General features: G+C 37.3%; 2 protein-coding genes across 5 annotated transcripts in view; one reads left to right on the forward strand and one right to left on the reverse strand.

Moving 5' to 3' along the window:
- Positions 1–7,913, reverse strand: part of LOC134839626 (tyrosine-protein phosphatase non-receptor type 12-like) — a 33,475-nt gene extending 25,562 nt beyond the window's left edge. The window contains exons 1-4 of one of the 3 annotated variants that reach the window (XM_063855241.1): positions 7,868–7,913; positions 5,825–6,002; positions 790–889; positions 196–272 (exon numbers count right to left, since the gene is read on the reverse strand). In XM_063855241.1, the coding sequence (XP_063711311.1) occupies positions 196–272; positions 790–889; positions 5,825–5,938 (291 nt within the window). In that variant the 5' untranslated portion in view covers positions 5,939–6,002; positions 7,868–7,913. Of the gene's footprint in view, positions 1–195; positions 273–789; positions 890–5,824; positions 6,700–7,867 lie in introns of those variants that run through there. The other 2 variants (XM_063855240.1, XM_063855239.1) reach the window with 2 other exon arrangements.
- LOC134839181 (branched-chain alpha-ketoacid dehydrogenase kinase-like) overlaps positions 1–12,970 on the forward strand; it is a 557,313-nt gene that overhangs the window by 264,252 nt on the left and 280,091 nt on the right. The window lies entirely within an intron of this gene.

Raw genomic sequence — 12,970 nt, forward strand, 5'->3', positions numbered from 1 at the left:
TTTCTCTCCACTTTGTTGAATCCCTCTATTTATTTCGCTTCCATCATACCATTTTCAAAAATTTGAATCCCGAATGATTTGTCATATTTTCTCTATTTGCAATCTGTTTATTCAGTAGTACTTTTCTCGGTGAGTACTTTCAGATTATTCTAAATTGATCTATGAATAGATTGTATCTATCTATCTGTCTCTTACTGTGATGTATGATGCATTGATGTAGTCGTGGTCTGCACCTCTGAACTCACTGTCCACCGTCACTCGGTTGTAGTCAACTGAAAACAACGCAGCAAGAGAACCAATCAACGCGAGTAGAACACTCGAATGTGAAAATTAGGCTAGTAGTGCTACAGCTTGATACCAATTATTATTTACGAGCATACCAACAAAAGGACCAACCTACGAACGAACAGTTGATCTATTCATGAGGAACTATGATAGAACTTCTATTCTGTCCCCCTAAAATTTTTAGAGGGGTGTTTTAACGGCTGTGGTTACGCTATAATTAAAATTTAGTGTCTGAAATTTAAACTCAATTTACAGAAGATAATAGCCAACTAGTTGCAAAGATAACACACCGAACCAGCACTTTAGGTACTATAATACACCACACTGATCGGCGATCTTCTGTCAAAAGTTCAAACCTCATTTTTGATTAGGAACAATTCTAATTTCGACCTCAATTTTGGTGGAAGGATTTTCACATAATTTATTGGCTGAACAATAATTGTGAATCAAGTTAGTCACAGATGTCACTATAACTAGTTAAACGACCTGATTTTTGCGACTTACATGGAAGAATATCCTTGTATCTGTTTTTGCGGAAGTTGCCTCCCTTCACAGCCGTCATGCGGGAGGCCTTCTCACCAGCATCACTCTCCAACTCCAGAAGCTAAACGTCGCAGAAAAAAGTCAGCTTTCATCAATATCTCATATTAACCTTTTTCCAAGATCTTGCGCAGGCAAAATTAATTAAGCACAGAGACGAAGAAAACCTTCACAAAATTTTGTATAGAGCTATGGCCGAAATCTGAACGGATGTTCAAAACAAACACAACATGTTCTTATCAGAAAAAATTGGGTATAAAATTGGAAAAAATATTGAAAGCTCAATAACTTTCTGCTATTTTATCATCGGGCGTAGAGATAAGCCTGTAAGCCTATGCTTGATTGCGCTAAAACTTCATTTGTAGAAAACAAATTAAAACTTTCTAAAGCGGTACATTAGTCTAAATACTAAAGAAACTCTTGTGTCCAAAGAGGCACATTAAAAGTAAGGCGTTCACATTCAAAACGTTAGATCGAGTGTGCGATCAGCCAATGGCACTGATAATCTGTAAGAGCGAGCTCTCCCTTGACCTCTAGCTCCTGGTATACTATAGCCTGACCAATTTTTGAATGCCCTAGTGGTACCACGTGAACGTTCTAGACGCAAGAATTAGGCCTTGAGTCGCAAAAGAAGAATTTCGCTCAGCAAAACAACTCAGTCTGGAATTTGGGAAAAGAAGTACAAAAGTACTACCCAAATTTACTGATAGATAGCATCTTTACTATTCTCAGGAACCACCTTTAATATGGAGGCTTAACAAAAATGAATAATTATGCTTGGTCTTTGTTTTTTATTCAGTCAATTTTTGACTTTTTAACCAATCATTTTTAACGTAAATCTTTTAAACCACCTGAAAAATAAAGTCGTTCGGAGCTCAAAAATTTTTCAAAATATATCTTTGATCAGTTTTCATAAGGTTATTGGTGTTTGAAAATTGCTAATTTGGCCAGCTTAGAATAACTTACGCAATTTGAGCAAATCATTTGGTCTCATTATTAAGATACGAGAGGCTAAAAACATCCTTTGTATTTTATATAGCATATGGTGGATTAAAACAATAATAAAAAATTTGCACTGATATACGAGCAGTATTGTTCTTGTTCCGACTTTCGTGACGAAAGTAACGGATTATTTGTGTTTGTGGCGGTTTTCTTTTCTAAAGAGAAATTTCGACTTTTCAACTCAGAATTTTTGTCGAAATTTTTCTGAGCTCATATTTTTGTAATTTTTTCTTTTAGAAAAGTTCATCACTTTTTTAAAGAGAGCACTGCTTCATAGACCTTAAAAGACAGGCAGAAGAGTTAAAGTTTTGCCCTGATACGAGCTGTCTTGTTTTGATACTACTCTCAAAATAATTTTGGAGTTTTTCGATTCATTCGATCTTTCGATTTTGACATTGATGATTTTCTCGTAAATATTCGGCGCACACCATCTGAAATAGCAAACTTAAAATGCACACCATCTGAATAAATTAACACAAAAACCAAACAAGTCAGATTCAATTTTCTACTTGCAATGAGTCCCGACTTTTTCGAACCCCTCACACAAGCCCAGATTAGATCAACAACCAAACCAACATGACTAAAAGCGTTGCAGTTAAAGATTTCTGCATAAATCGAACATTCTAAAAATTTTTGCATTTAAAATATTTCATTTTCATTAACTTTGACATAAATATACCCCAGAAGCACCCTTTGCTACAATAATCAGTTTCATAACAAAATGGCAATAAGCGATAAAGTGTGCAATGAAACTGTCCTGACTTGTTTTTTTTACTTGAAAAAAAAATTGGCACAATTAGATACCTAAATCAGATATTTTTTGATAAAAAAACTTGGTTTCCATCAAAATGTTTACAAGAAAATCGATGCTGCTTTTTGACAAACTCAAGCCAGCAAACTGCCATCAGGAACTATGAAAAACGAATAACACTAGATAGGAAAAACCCATGACCAGCATTAAGCAACTAAATAAAACCTGTGTGACTACAGATTTTGAAATCCGACTTCCGGAGAGGAGTCATTTCCGGTGTAATTTATTCTTAGTTATCAGTCAGCAAAGATTGTGATCTGGGGAAAAGATCTTCCGGCTTAAAAGTTAACACCAATACAAGTACTTAATACAAGAATAGTCCAAGATATGAGTATAGCGCATATAGCTTCATCACGCAGTTTTAAAAAGCTTGTTCCTCTTCAACCATTTTTTTGAGCTTCTGAAAAAATGGGTAATTGCTCTTAAATTTTGGCTGTGGATAGCTCAAGCTGTACTGTTTCAACCTATTTTTCAGTTGAGGGACGTTTTCAACCTAATTTCCAGTCAAGGGACTTTTTCAACTTTTTCAAGGGACTTTCTCAACCAGGACTTTTTCTGCATTTTTTTTCATGCCTCATTATATATTTGATAGAAGAAATCTAAGTTAACAAATTTTACCCATATATTTTGAAATTTAGATTTTAACTTATTTCATTATTTCATGAATCAATGTTTTCAACTGATGTACATGCTTTCTGATGAAGTTTGAATATGTCCAATATTACAAAACAAATTGGTATTTTCAGATTTTCTGGCCACTGTCAAACGTGACCTGGGCAAACACTGCGCGACAGGTGCATCCCAAAAGGATGCAGTCTAATTTTATCGATGACTTCGAGGATTTATGTCCAAGCTTTCGCGAATAACTCAGACTTTTGCAGCTATTTCTAATTAACTGCAGATTTTTGTTGCCAAAAATTGACATGCCCAAGCTTTTGGAACAGTTGGCGCGCCAAGCACGAATGATTTTGTTTGCCCATGGAATCTGCTTCAAATGTTTAGATTCAATTGAAATATTGAATTAAATTGTTGTTGAATTTCGTGACAGCAAATCAAAAAATGATGCTGATTCGCTAAACCGAGCTTGGCGTCGAAATGACCCAGGCAGCGATCTTCGCTGGCCAATGTTGTCAGATGTTCTGATTTCAGATTGAAACAGAAACATGAATAATTTTATTGTGCTCACAAAGCGTGGCGCCGCCGCCAGCACAAAATAAAAATATGTTTTTATCCATTTGCAAAAGGAAGGAAATTGCAATTGGAATAACTCGTATAACGTTTTAAGCATTGGAAATTAAAGCGACCATTCTTGTTCAATACGAAAAATAACGATTCCTCTCGTAAAGTACGAGCATACGAAAGATTCTTCTCGTAAAAAACGAATGCGCGAATAACATTAACGAGAAAATACGAAGTTAAAAAGTAACTTCTCATTTGATACGACAAATTGGGAGATTTCCCATTTGAGTATGAATAGAAGCTAAAAACTACTGAGAATCATTCCAACAGTTTTCTCTTCAAACAACAAACTTCTCTTCAACCACTCCAACCCTTCTCTAAAAATTAATAGCCATTCTCAGTCAGACTGTCTTCAAATCCAACCTCTAAAACGAATATCGAGTCAAAAGGCAACTTGCAGTAAATTTATACTAACTTCGTTTCTAATAAAATATTTCTCAGCGAATTTTAGATTTACTTTCTAAGATATAAAGAGAAAGGACCCTATATTACTATCAAGCGTTTTGTCCGGCGCACATAAGTCTTGCTAACGTAATACAGAGCCCAGATCATGTAATTTGAGGGTCTGGAGTGGTATGGTGCATGAGGGAGAAAAGCTTTAGGTCGAAAATCTCAAACCGGGCTTATTAACTTTGAAAATGTAACCACTCCCATTCGCACCAAAAGTCCATTAAGTTAGTCGCGACAATCTGAAAATCAGTCACGATAGCTTGACCGCAGTTAAGAGCAAAAGAAATTGAGTCGCGACAGTCTGAACATAAGCACAACATCAGGATTGTTTTTTGCTACAATTCCTCTAGACTAGGGAAAACATAAAATGCCCCTATGTTTTTTTATAAGTTGATCAGTCATCATTGAGGTATTCCTTTGAGCATTGCGAATGTGCATTGAAAAAGGTATCACCCCCCTCCAAAAAATATACGTTTGTTCCTTTTCCCGTCGTGCTTAGCGGGCAACGGAGAACCCTTTACAACTTCAGCTGAGCAGATCAGCCTTTCAGCAAGTAAGTTATCGCCCTGTTTTAAGCGTCATAACATCTTGGCCAAAAGTTGAGCAATTTGGTGCACATTGATTGGAAAAAATACGGGTTGTATATGTTGGCATGACAGCAAATTGTTGAAAATGACAACTGATTACGTGTAACAAGGCAATGCGTGTGAATCCGTAACAAGGAATTGACAAGTAGCGGCCTTTTGCTTCGCTACGCTTATTGTTGGCACGAGTGTTTGCCGCTCAACCTACTGGTGCGCGGCAACAAAATGCGGATTGAAGGAAACAATGAGCAAAAAAAATGCGGATTTTTGCCTCAGTGTACGTTTTGCAATAGCAGATTAGATAATCACCAAAAACAATATTTATACTTGAAAAATGTCCAAATCATTCTGGATTTTTTTCAGCAAACTTCCTCATGCCTCGACAATTATCTTATAAGGAAATATCTAAGTTAAAACTTTGTACCCCTTGAAAATTTTGAAGATTGTAAGAGCACATGTCAACCGAAGAGAAATCGAATCATGCGAAGACCCAACAAACCTGATTGCTGAAAACTACCATTTAAAGTTTAGTCTTAATTTCTTGAGTTTCTGCCGGATATCAGATAAAGTTTATGATATTCACGTTTATGATAAGAATTATAGTCCAGACTTTCGAAGTATGCCCAGACTTTTGCGACAAGGCCCAGACTTTTGTCTTGAGAATCTTTTTTGTCAGTGGTATCTGCTACGAATGTTAAAACACAATTGAAACTTTGAAATGAAGTGTAGTGGAATTTAGTGCCGGCAAATCGCACTTTGGTGCTTAGTCACAAAACCGTGCTTGGCATCGTAATGACCCAGTTCGCGGCGACATTCGCTGCTTCATGTCCACATTTTTGCTGCTTAGAAGTAGTCATATTAGTATTTGTTTATCGCTTTTCTTGAAATCTTTACGCAAAAAAAAAACACAAACCTGGAATTCCTGCTCCGCATTTTTCTGCGTGATCTTCTCGAAAACTGACTGAACTTTCTGCAACACCGCCAGAAACGGATCCACTTCAGTTTGTGAGTTCGTTCGCCCAGACATATCTCGAAGGCTTGCTTATGGGGATGAGAATTATTTTAGAGATAATGTTACAACCAGTACGCAACTAAACAGGGCGCAAATAACTTCCGCTAGTTTTCAACTTCAAAAAACAAAATTTGTAGCATTCAGTTAATTTTTATAATAAAAGCTAAATTATTTTTTTTCTATAAAAAACTTAATTTTTCTAATGAAAAACTGAGTACCAAGATTATGCTATGATCATGGTCATAATTTAGATTTTTCGAGTAATTCTTCCCTAAGTTCTGTGTAGCGAAATGAATGAGAGGGAGTTTTGGTAATCAAATGTTATTAAATGAAACAAAAGACGTTCCGATTTGAACTAGAAGCAGAATTTACTATTTTGAATTAAGTTTAGCAAAATAAATGTCTGAAGAATTAACTTAAGCTGTTTATATTTCTAGGCTTAACGCGTCCTACGCCTCACGGCTTTCATGGTGACATCAATCTGAGAGTAAACAAATTGTTTAGGAATGTTTTGATACTAATTTTATGGGTAGCTAAGAGGTATGCACAAATAGTAAGAAAGTTAAAAGTCCCCCCTGCAGTTACATATAAAACGAGGCAACCATAAATGTTCGTGAACTAATCTGAATTAAGTATAAAACTAGAAAAAATCAAAAGATTTTAAATTACGAGTCAAAATGGTAGATAAACGTTCTCAAACTAACATCATAGAACGTTCAAAGCTAGAATATTTGACATTTGGCGATTCTGCACTAATGCAATTAGCGAAGTTGGTCTCGAGCTAGGCAAGTGAGGCATAGAAGTTCATGCAAACATACCATGCATTCAGTTTGTACACCATTATAACGTCAGTTTGTACACCATTTAGTTTCTTTTGGTAGTTTATGATTAGTGATGTAATTTGAGAAACGGTGTTTATTTGTGGTTTTTCTAAGACTAGTTTTAAGTTGCGGTTATTTGATGAAGAATAAGGCTATTGTCAAAAAAGCACCTGGCTTCAAGGACAGATCAAGGATCTTTTAATTCGGGCGGGGCGCAGGGCTAATAATTTATGACACCCAATTTGGCCGCCCATAAAACCAAAAACTTCTCGATGAGCCTTTTTGATGTGTGCACGCCAAAAACTATTTATTTTTGTCAAAATCTTCCAATGCGTGCACCCAAGCAGCTTTTCGGCCGGGTGTTAAAAATTTACCAACGTCGCTGAAAGTTTCAGAAGCTTGAGTCATTTTATTTTTTTAGGAAAACTCGGAAGTTTGACGGTCTAAAAAAAGCGGACACAGTTTGTTTTAATTATTAAGAATCCTCCCCCTTCTCGAGAAAATCTTAGATCCGTCTCAAGGAAAATCTAGGAAAAGCTCAACGTATAAATGTAGATTTTTTGCAAAAATATTCATTCGTTAGGAAATATGTGTCTGAATAGACAAAAACAGAGATCAATTTTCTCGATACTTTTTGAGATGTTTTTCGATTTTCCATCTCCACCAATTTCATATCTCGACTTTCACATGATACGACACTTGATTTCACAAAAGAGCTTTCTTTGAAGTACCAAAAATCAGCTGAAAAAACTACCTTAGCACATAGTACATAGCTACTGCCAGTAACTTCTGAATGTTTTCAGACGTTAAACGAACAAAGAAAAAGGAAACCGCAATTTTTGGCAGCAGCTGTTTGGCATAATCGGAATATTCACCATCAGCATTTCAATTCTGTTTGGAAATATGTCAGAACTAACTCGAGATACTAACAAGAGTCAGAACTAACTAGGGCCAGTCAGCAAAAATTAGATATCTCAAAATAGTTATTTCTGACACCTCTGTCTTCGTGCCAGATTGCATATCGCTTTTTAGCAGAAGAAAGATGGTATAATGCAGGGGCGGATCTAGGATTTTCTCGAGGGGGGAGCGGATTTTCAAACAAAAAATCGAAAACTTTGACGACCTTGTTTTTAGTTCGACCAAATTGATTTTCTGAGCTCTCCCAAAGCATTTAAAAGACACTGTTTTAGTCACAAGGCAGGCAAAATTTTGAAAAAAAAAACTGTCCAAAAAGGCGTTTTTAGGCACTTTTTGGAAAATTTGTCCAAAAAATTGCGTTTTTTCACCGCGCGCTTCCCCCTCAAAATTACTAAAAATTGGCACCAAAGGCGCGGTTTAGAAAAAGTTTAAGATCAGTCAGCAAAAAATTAAATTGTACAAAGGGGGACCCATTGGGTCGGCAGGTGGTCAATTGCCTGAGGGGGTTGGGGGGGGGGGTTTGTCGGTAGCCCCCCTAAACCCGCTTGTGGTTGAATGGAAGGTTAGCTCTAATCTGCAGCAACGCGAGAAGATTGGCATCGTCAACTTGTGCCTCGTTTCTAGATCAACAGTGACCTCTGCGGATAATTGGCTGAATCTTTCTCCAGACTTGTACTTTGCATTCAATTTCACCATCTGGGAGAACGTTTTAAAATATATCAATCAAGCTGATAAAATGCTGGCTACAGGGGCGGATCTAGGACTTTCTCGAGGGGAAGGGGGCGGATTTTCAAAAAATTTCAATTTTTTGTCAACCTTTCTTTGATTTTCCGAGCTCTCCCAAAGCGCTAAAAAACCCTGTTTTGGTCAACTTTGATTTTCCGAGCTCTCCCAAAGCACTAAAAAACCCTTTTTTGGTCAATTTGTTTGCGCCGTAGGCAAAATTTTAAGCATTTTTTGGAAAATTTTGACCAAAAAAGTGGCGTTTCTTTTTGCGCGCTCCCCCCTCAAAGTAAGTATATATTGGCGCCTGTGGTAAAGGGATGTTAAGCTTTACTCGTAAATTGAAAATGATTAGTTTCAATACTTTAATTCAAATTGAAACTGTGTTTTTAATTAACATCGTCTTCGGTTCTGTGAGCCAGCTTAACAAACGTAACTCGGTACGCAAAGCTTAACAACTAAAACTATCAAATCTACGCAGCGATCAACACTGCATGACCTTGGCCATTACATAATAACAATATATAATTATAGATACCAATATGCGATCCAAGGTTAGTGTGCAGCAAAGGTTACTTGGTTACTGCACAAGCAGTATGTGCTGTACCACACTCCCCTTGGACTAACAAAATTTTAGATAGTATACATATAAAATTTAAATAGTTATGAGTTTTGGTACTCAGTTTAATTTGTTCAACGGTTATGAGTTTATATGATTCTCCTTTCTAATCTTCCTGCAGCTGTTTTAACTGTGTGTGGGGTTTCTGAAACAAATTTCCCTTTTAATGGGTTAGTCAACGCTTTTTCACTTTTCCGGCTTTCATTGATTCTTAGAAGGTTAGTTGAACTTGGCTCTATCTCCTCGAATTTATCTTCAATAAACCCGTATTCCCACGAATACAATAACTCTTTCCGTAAGTCTGGGTTCATCGTACTCGTCTTGTCCACTATTCCTAATGTCATTCTAACATAACTCCCAGTCGCCGTTTTATTGTTTGAATAGTTCGCTCAACAAGCCCGCAACCCCGGTGGTCCCCAACCGGACAGAATTTATGTTCGATACTATTTTCAGAACAGAACTTCTTCATTGTTTTTGCTTTAAATCCCGAGAATTGATCAGTTCTTATTGATTCCGGTATTCCGTGTGTGTCATATAAGTACGCAGAAATTTCACCGATGATTTTCCCCCGGTCGATTTTGTTATTTTTACTGATAGAAATTTTGAATATCTATCTATGGCTGTAAGTTGGTAGATTTACTTCCCTTTCTTATCTTCTAAAGGGCCGGTGTAACCTAATTGCAGCTCTTGTCACGGCTGCCTGAGCAGTGGAAGAGGTTTTGACTCATTTTTTGGTATAATATATTTAAAAGTCTTACCATATCGCGTACATCTACGACATTCTTCTGCCAAATTCACAATGTCTTTGTGCATGTGTGGCCACCACAGGTACTTAGATACGTTTAACATCGCTTCTTGTCCTGGGTGACCACGGTGAATCCGTTTGAGTACTGCAGGGCGTAGTTGTCCCGGAATTGCAAGTCTTCCATCTACTACTATGCAATCGTCCACAACGGCCATTTGATGCCAGAGTGAATTTGTGTATGGTCCCATCAATTCAAATGAGTGGCGATCTTTCCGTTCTATCACTCTCCTTAGACGATCCATCCACGTGTCCTCCGTGGTTAACTCAGCAAGTAAATATTGGTCGAAAAGCTTCGATAAGTTGTTTAGATTATTGTCTTCTACTTGTTCAGCTAATCGGAATTCTTCCTTTCTGGACTTTCGAACACTCTTCTGTCCCCCAATTAGACTGTTAGACTGACCTCCGGACTTGAGGTAGAGCTGTCTGCCGTCAGTTCTACTTCGATTATTTTTTGATTGATTCCTTCTGTACTATTCTCCTGTGGCTTAGCATATTGGTTGATGCTTCCAATTCCAACAAGCTTCCCGGAATTACTTTATCAGCCCGCTCAGATCCTACTAGATCCCAAAACGAAATCAGTTTTTGGGGCTCTGCTTGCGTAGTCACTAAATGTGTCGGTGTTGGCGTGATTGACCCGAATCCCTTCTCCGATTGATAATGTCCTTTTTCCGCCATTCAACTTGTGGCGTATCGTCCTCCCCACTGTCGGAATCCTGTCCTCGATGCACTGTCCTTGTTCTCCTATATGTTGTTTCCGTCACTTGTTCTAATAATTGGTCTCTACTTCTATCCCGTTCCACTATTTTCACTGTCTTTTTCGGTTTCTAGATATACTTGTTTACTGTGTGAATTTCGTTCACTGATTTTATCGACCGACTGTTTGCAATGAGAAATTTTACATAAACTGTACTGCTCAAATTTTGAAAGACTTGAGTTTGGACCGTTTTTGTTCCGGTCGAGCCGTGTTCGTTTTTGGACAGAACGGTTGCTATAGCAACTATGGGATGACTTATCTTTCAATTTGTCCAACGTGTTTCTCAATCCAGAATATTCTAGAATATTTTCATTTTGAATTTCTTTTGCTGTATCATTTAACCGACTGCTTAAGCAGTCGAGTGCTTTATGGAAACATTCAATCGATGCCACAACGAATTTTTTATCTAAATATGTCTCTGGCCACGGCTCCCCGTTTGGTTCTCTTGACATATAATCCACAATTCCCATTTCTTTACCTGATATATGTACTACTTTAAATTGGTAAGGTAATAACCTATCTACCCACCTAGTAAGTCGGGATTGTTACGTTTTGTTAGATTTGTGTTCACCTAAGGCTGATTTAAGAGCCTTATGGTCTGTGGCCAGATTGAATTCTTTCCCCAGTAGATAGTGTTTAAATCTATCTACCGCCCAAACTACTGCGAGCAGTTCTAGTTCGTTTGTCGGATACTTTTTTTCTTGAACGCTTAGATAACGTGATGCAAATGCAATGGGCACCCATTCGTTATCTTCTATTTTTTTTGTTCTAACGTTGCTCCAAGACTACTATGGCTAGCATCACATTTTACCCGAGTATCTTTCTTAGGATCATAGTAATAGATTTGTGCGATTCGTGCCACCGCTGTCTTTATCTCTTCAAAGATCATTGAGTGTTCTTCCCCCCACTCGAATTTTTTCACAGGCAATATATCATTCTTCATCTTCTCTTCCTCATTTTCTTCCCGTAACAATGGTCTGAGTCTGTCAGTTAAACTCGCAGCGTTAGGAATAAACTTAGAAAGATGATTAATACTACCCATGAACGATCTTAATTGTTTTAAAGACTTCGGGTGTTGCAATTTTAGAATTGCCTCTGTTTTAGTGATTTTCGGTGTTATGCCTTCTGACGTAAGTTTATGACCTAGCCAGTTCACCTCTGATTGAAAAAATGCACTTTTTTCCAATTTTAACGCTAGATTTTCTTTGTCCAATTTCTTCAAAACATTTGTTACCAACTGTTCATGTTCATGTTCATCTCCCTTGGATACGATTAAATGTCATCCAGGAAAGAGAGGTTTTTTTGCTTGATTCAATGTTCGATCCATCGCTTTTTGAAATTCTGCAGGCATATCTGCTAGTCCATAGAACCCGGTTAAGAACCTATATGTTGCTGTTGCCAGTCCACCCACTATATTAAAATTACACAGCTTTGCTGTTTCAGCATTCAGTTTAATTTGACTATAGGCATATTTCAAATCCAAAACAGTGAAATACGGCATACCAACTGTATTAGCAGTGACTATCTGACTGACTCCATCCAGTAATTCATCCACATTCGGCATCTGATATTTGTTTTTATACAGTTGCCTATTTATGGGTTTTGCGTCTAGCGCCAACTTAATGGACTCATCTTTTTTCACAGTAATTACTATCGGAGCAATGAAACAGTCACTTGTGCATTTGTCCAATTTTGTTATATGACCTTCTGATAACAGTTTCAATAATTCAGCTTGCACTTTGTCTTGTATATGTATAGGAATCCTCCTACCTTTTTCCTGAATGGGACATAATGGGTATTTCAATTTCGTGTTCACCACATGGTTTTCGATTCCCCTTTTTGATCAAATAGGGACGGGAATTTTTGTAAAACTGATTTTTCCTACCTTCCGGCTGCTCACACAGTAGCACGTCAAACCTGGATTTTTGTGATGGAGCAGATGTCTGTGTTGTTTGTATTCCCAGTTTTCCTTGCAAATCTAAACCCAGAATACATCTGGCTCGGCGTTCTGTAACTAAGAACGTTGCGTCTGTCACTTCCCACCCTGCTTACCTGATACTAGTACATAATGCACCAAGTATTTGAATTGGTTGTTTGTTATGATCAATAAATTGCGTCGACAGATTCAATTTTTCAGGTGGAATGAGCTTTATGTTTGTAGCTCCCTCCATCAGTTGTTTGGCCGTTGTCCAATTCAGAAAAGATACTGGATTTCCCGTGTCAATTGTCATATTGATAATATGTGTATCGATTCTTACCAACGCTTTCAAAGCTTTTATTTTGTGCGATCTTGGATCTCTTCTAATATCAATTTTCCGAACATCTTTTGTATCCAACCTCGTTTCTTTACCATTGATTTCTGATATCAATTTTTCAACTTTTCCATCTGAGTCCTGTAAGTTTGATT

Source organism: Symsagittifera roscoffensis, chromosome 2 (assembly GCF_963678635.1).
Source record: "Symsagittifera roscoffensis chromosome 2, txSymRosc1.1, whole genome shotgun sequence".
Lineage (NCBI taxonomy): Eukaryota > Metazoa > Xenacoelomorpha > Acoela > Convolutidae > Symsagittifera > Symsagittifera roscoffensis.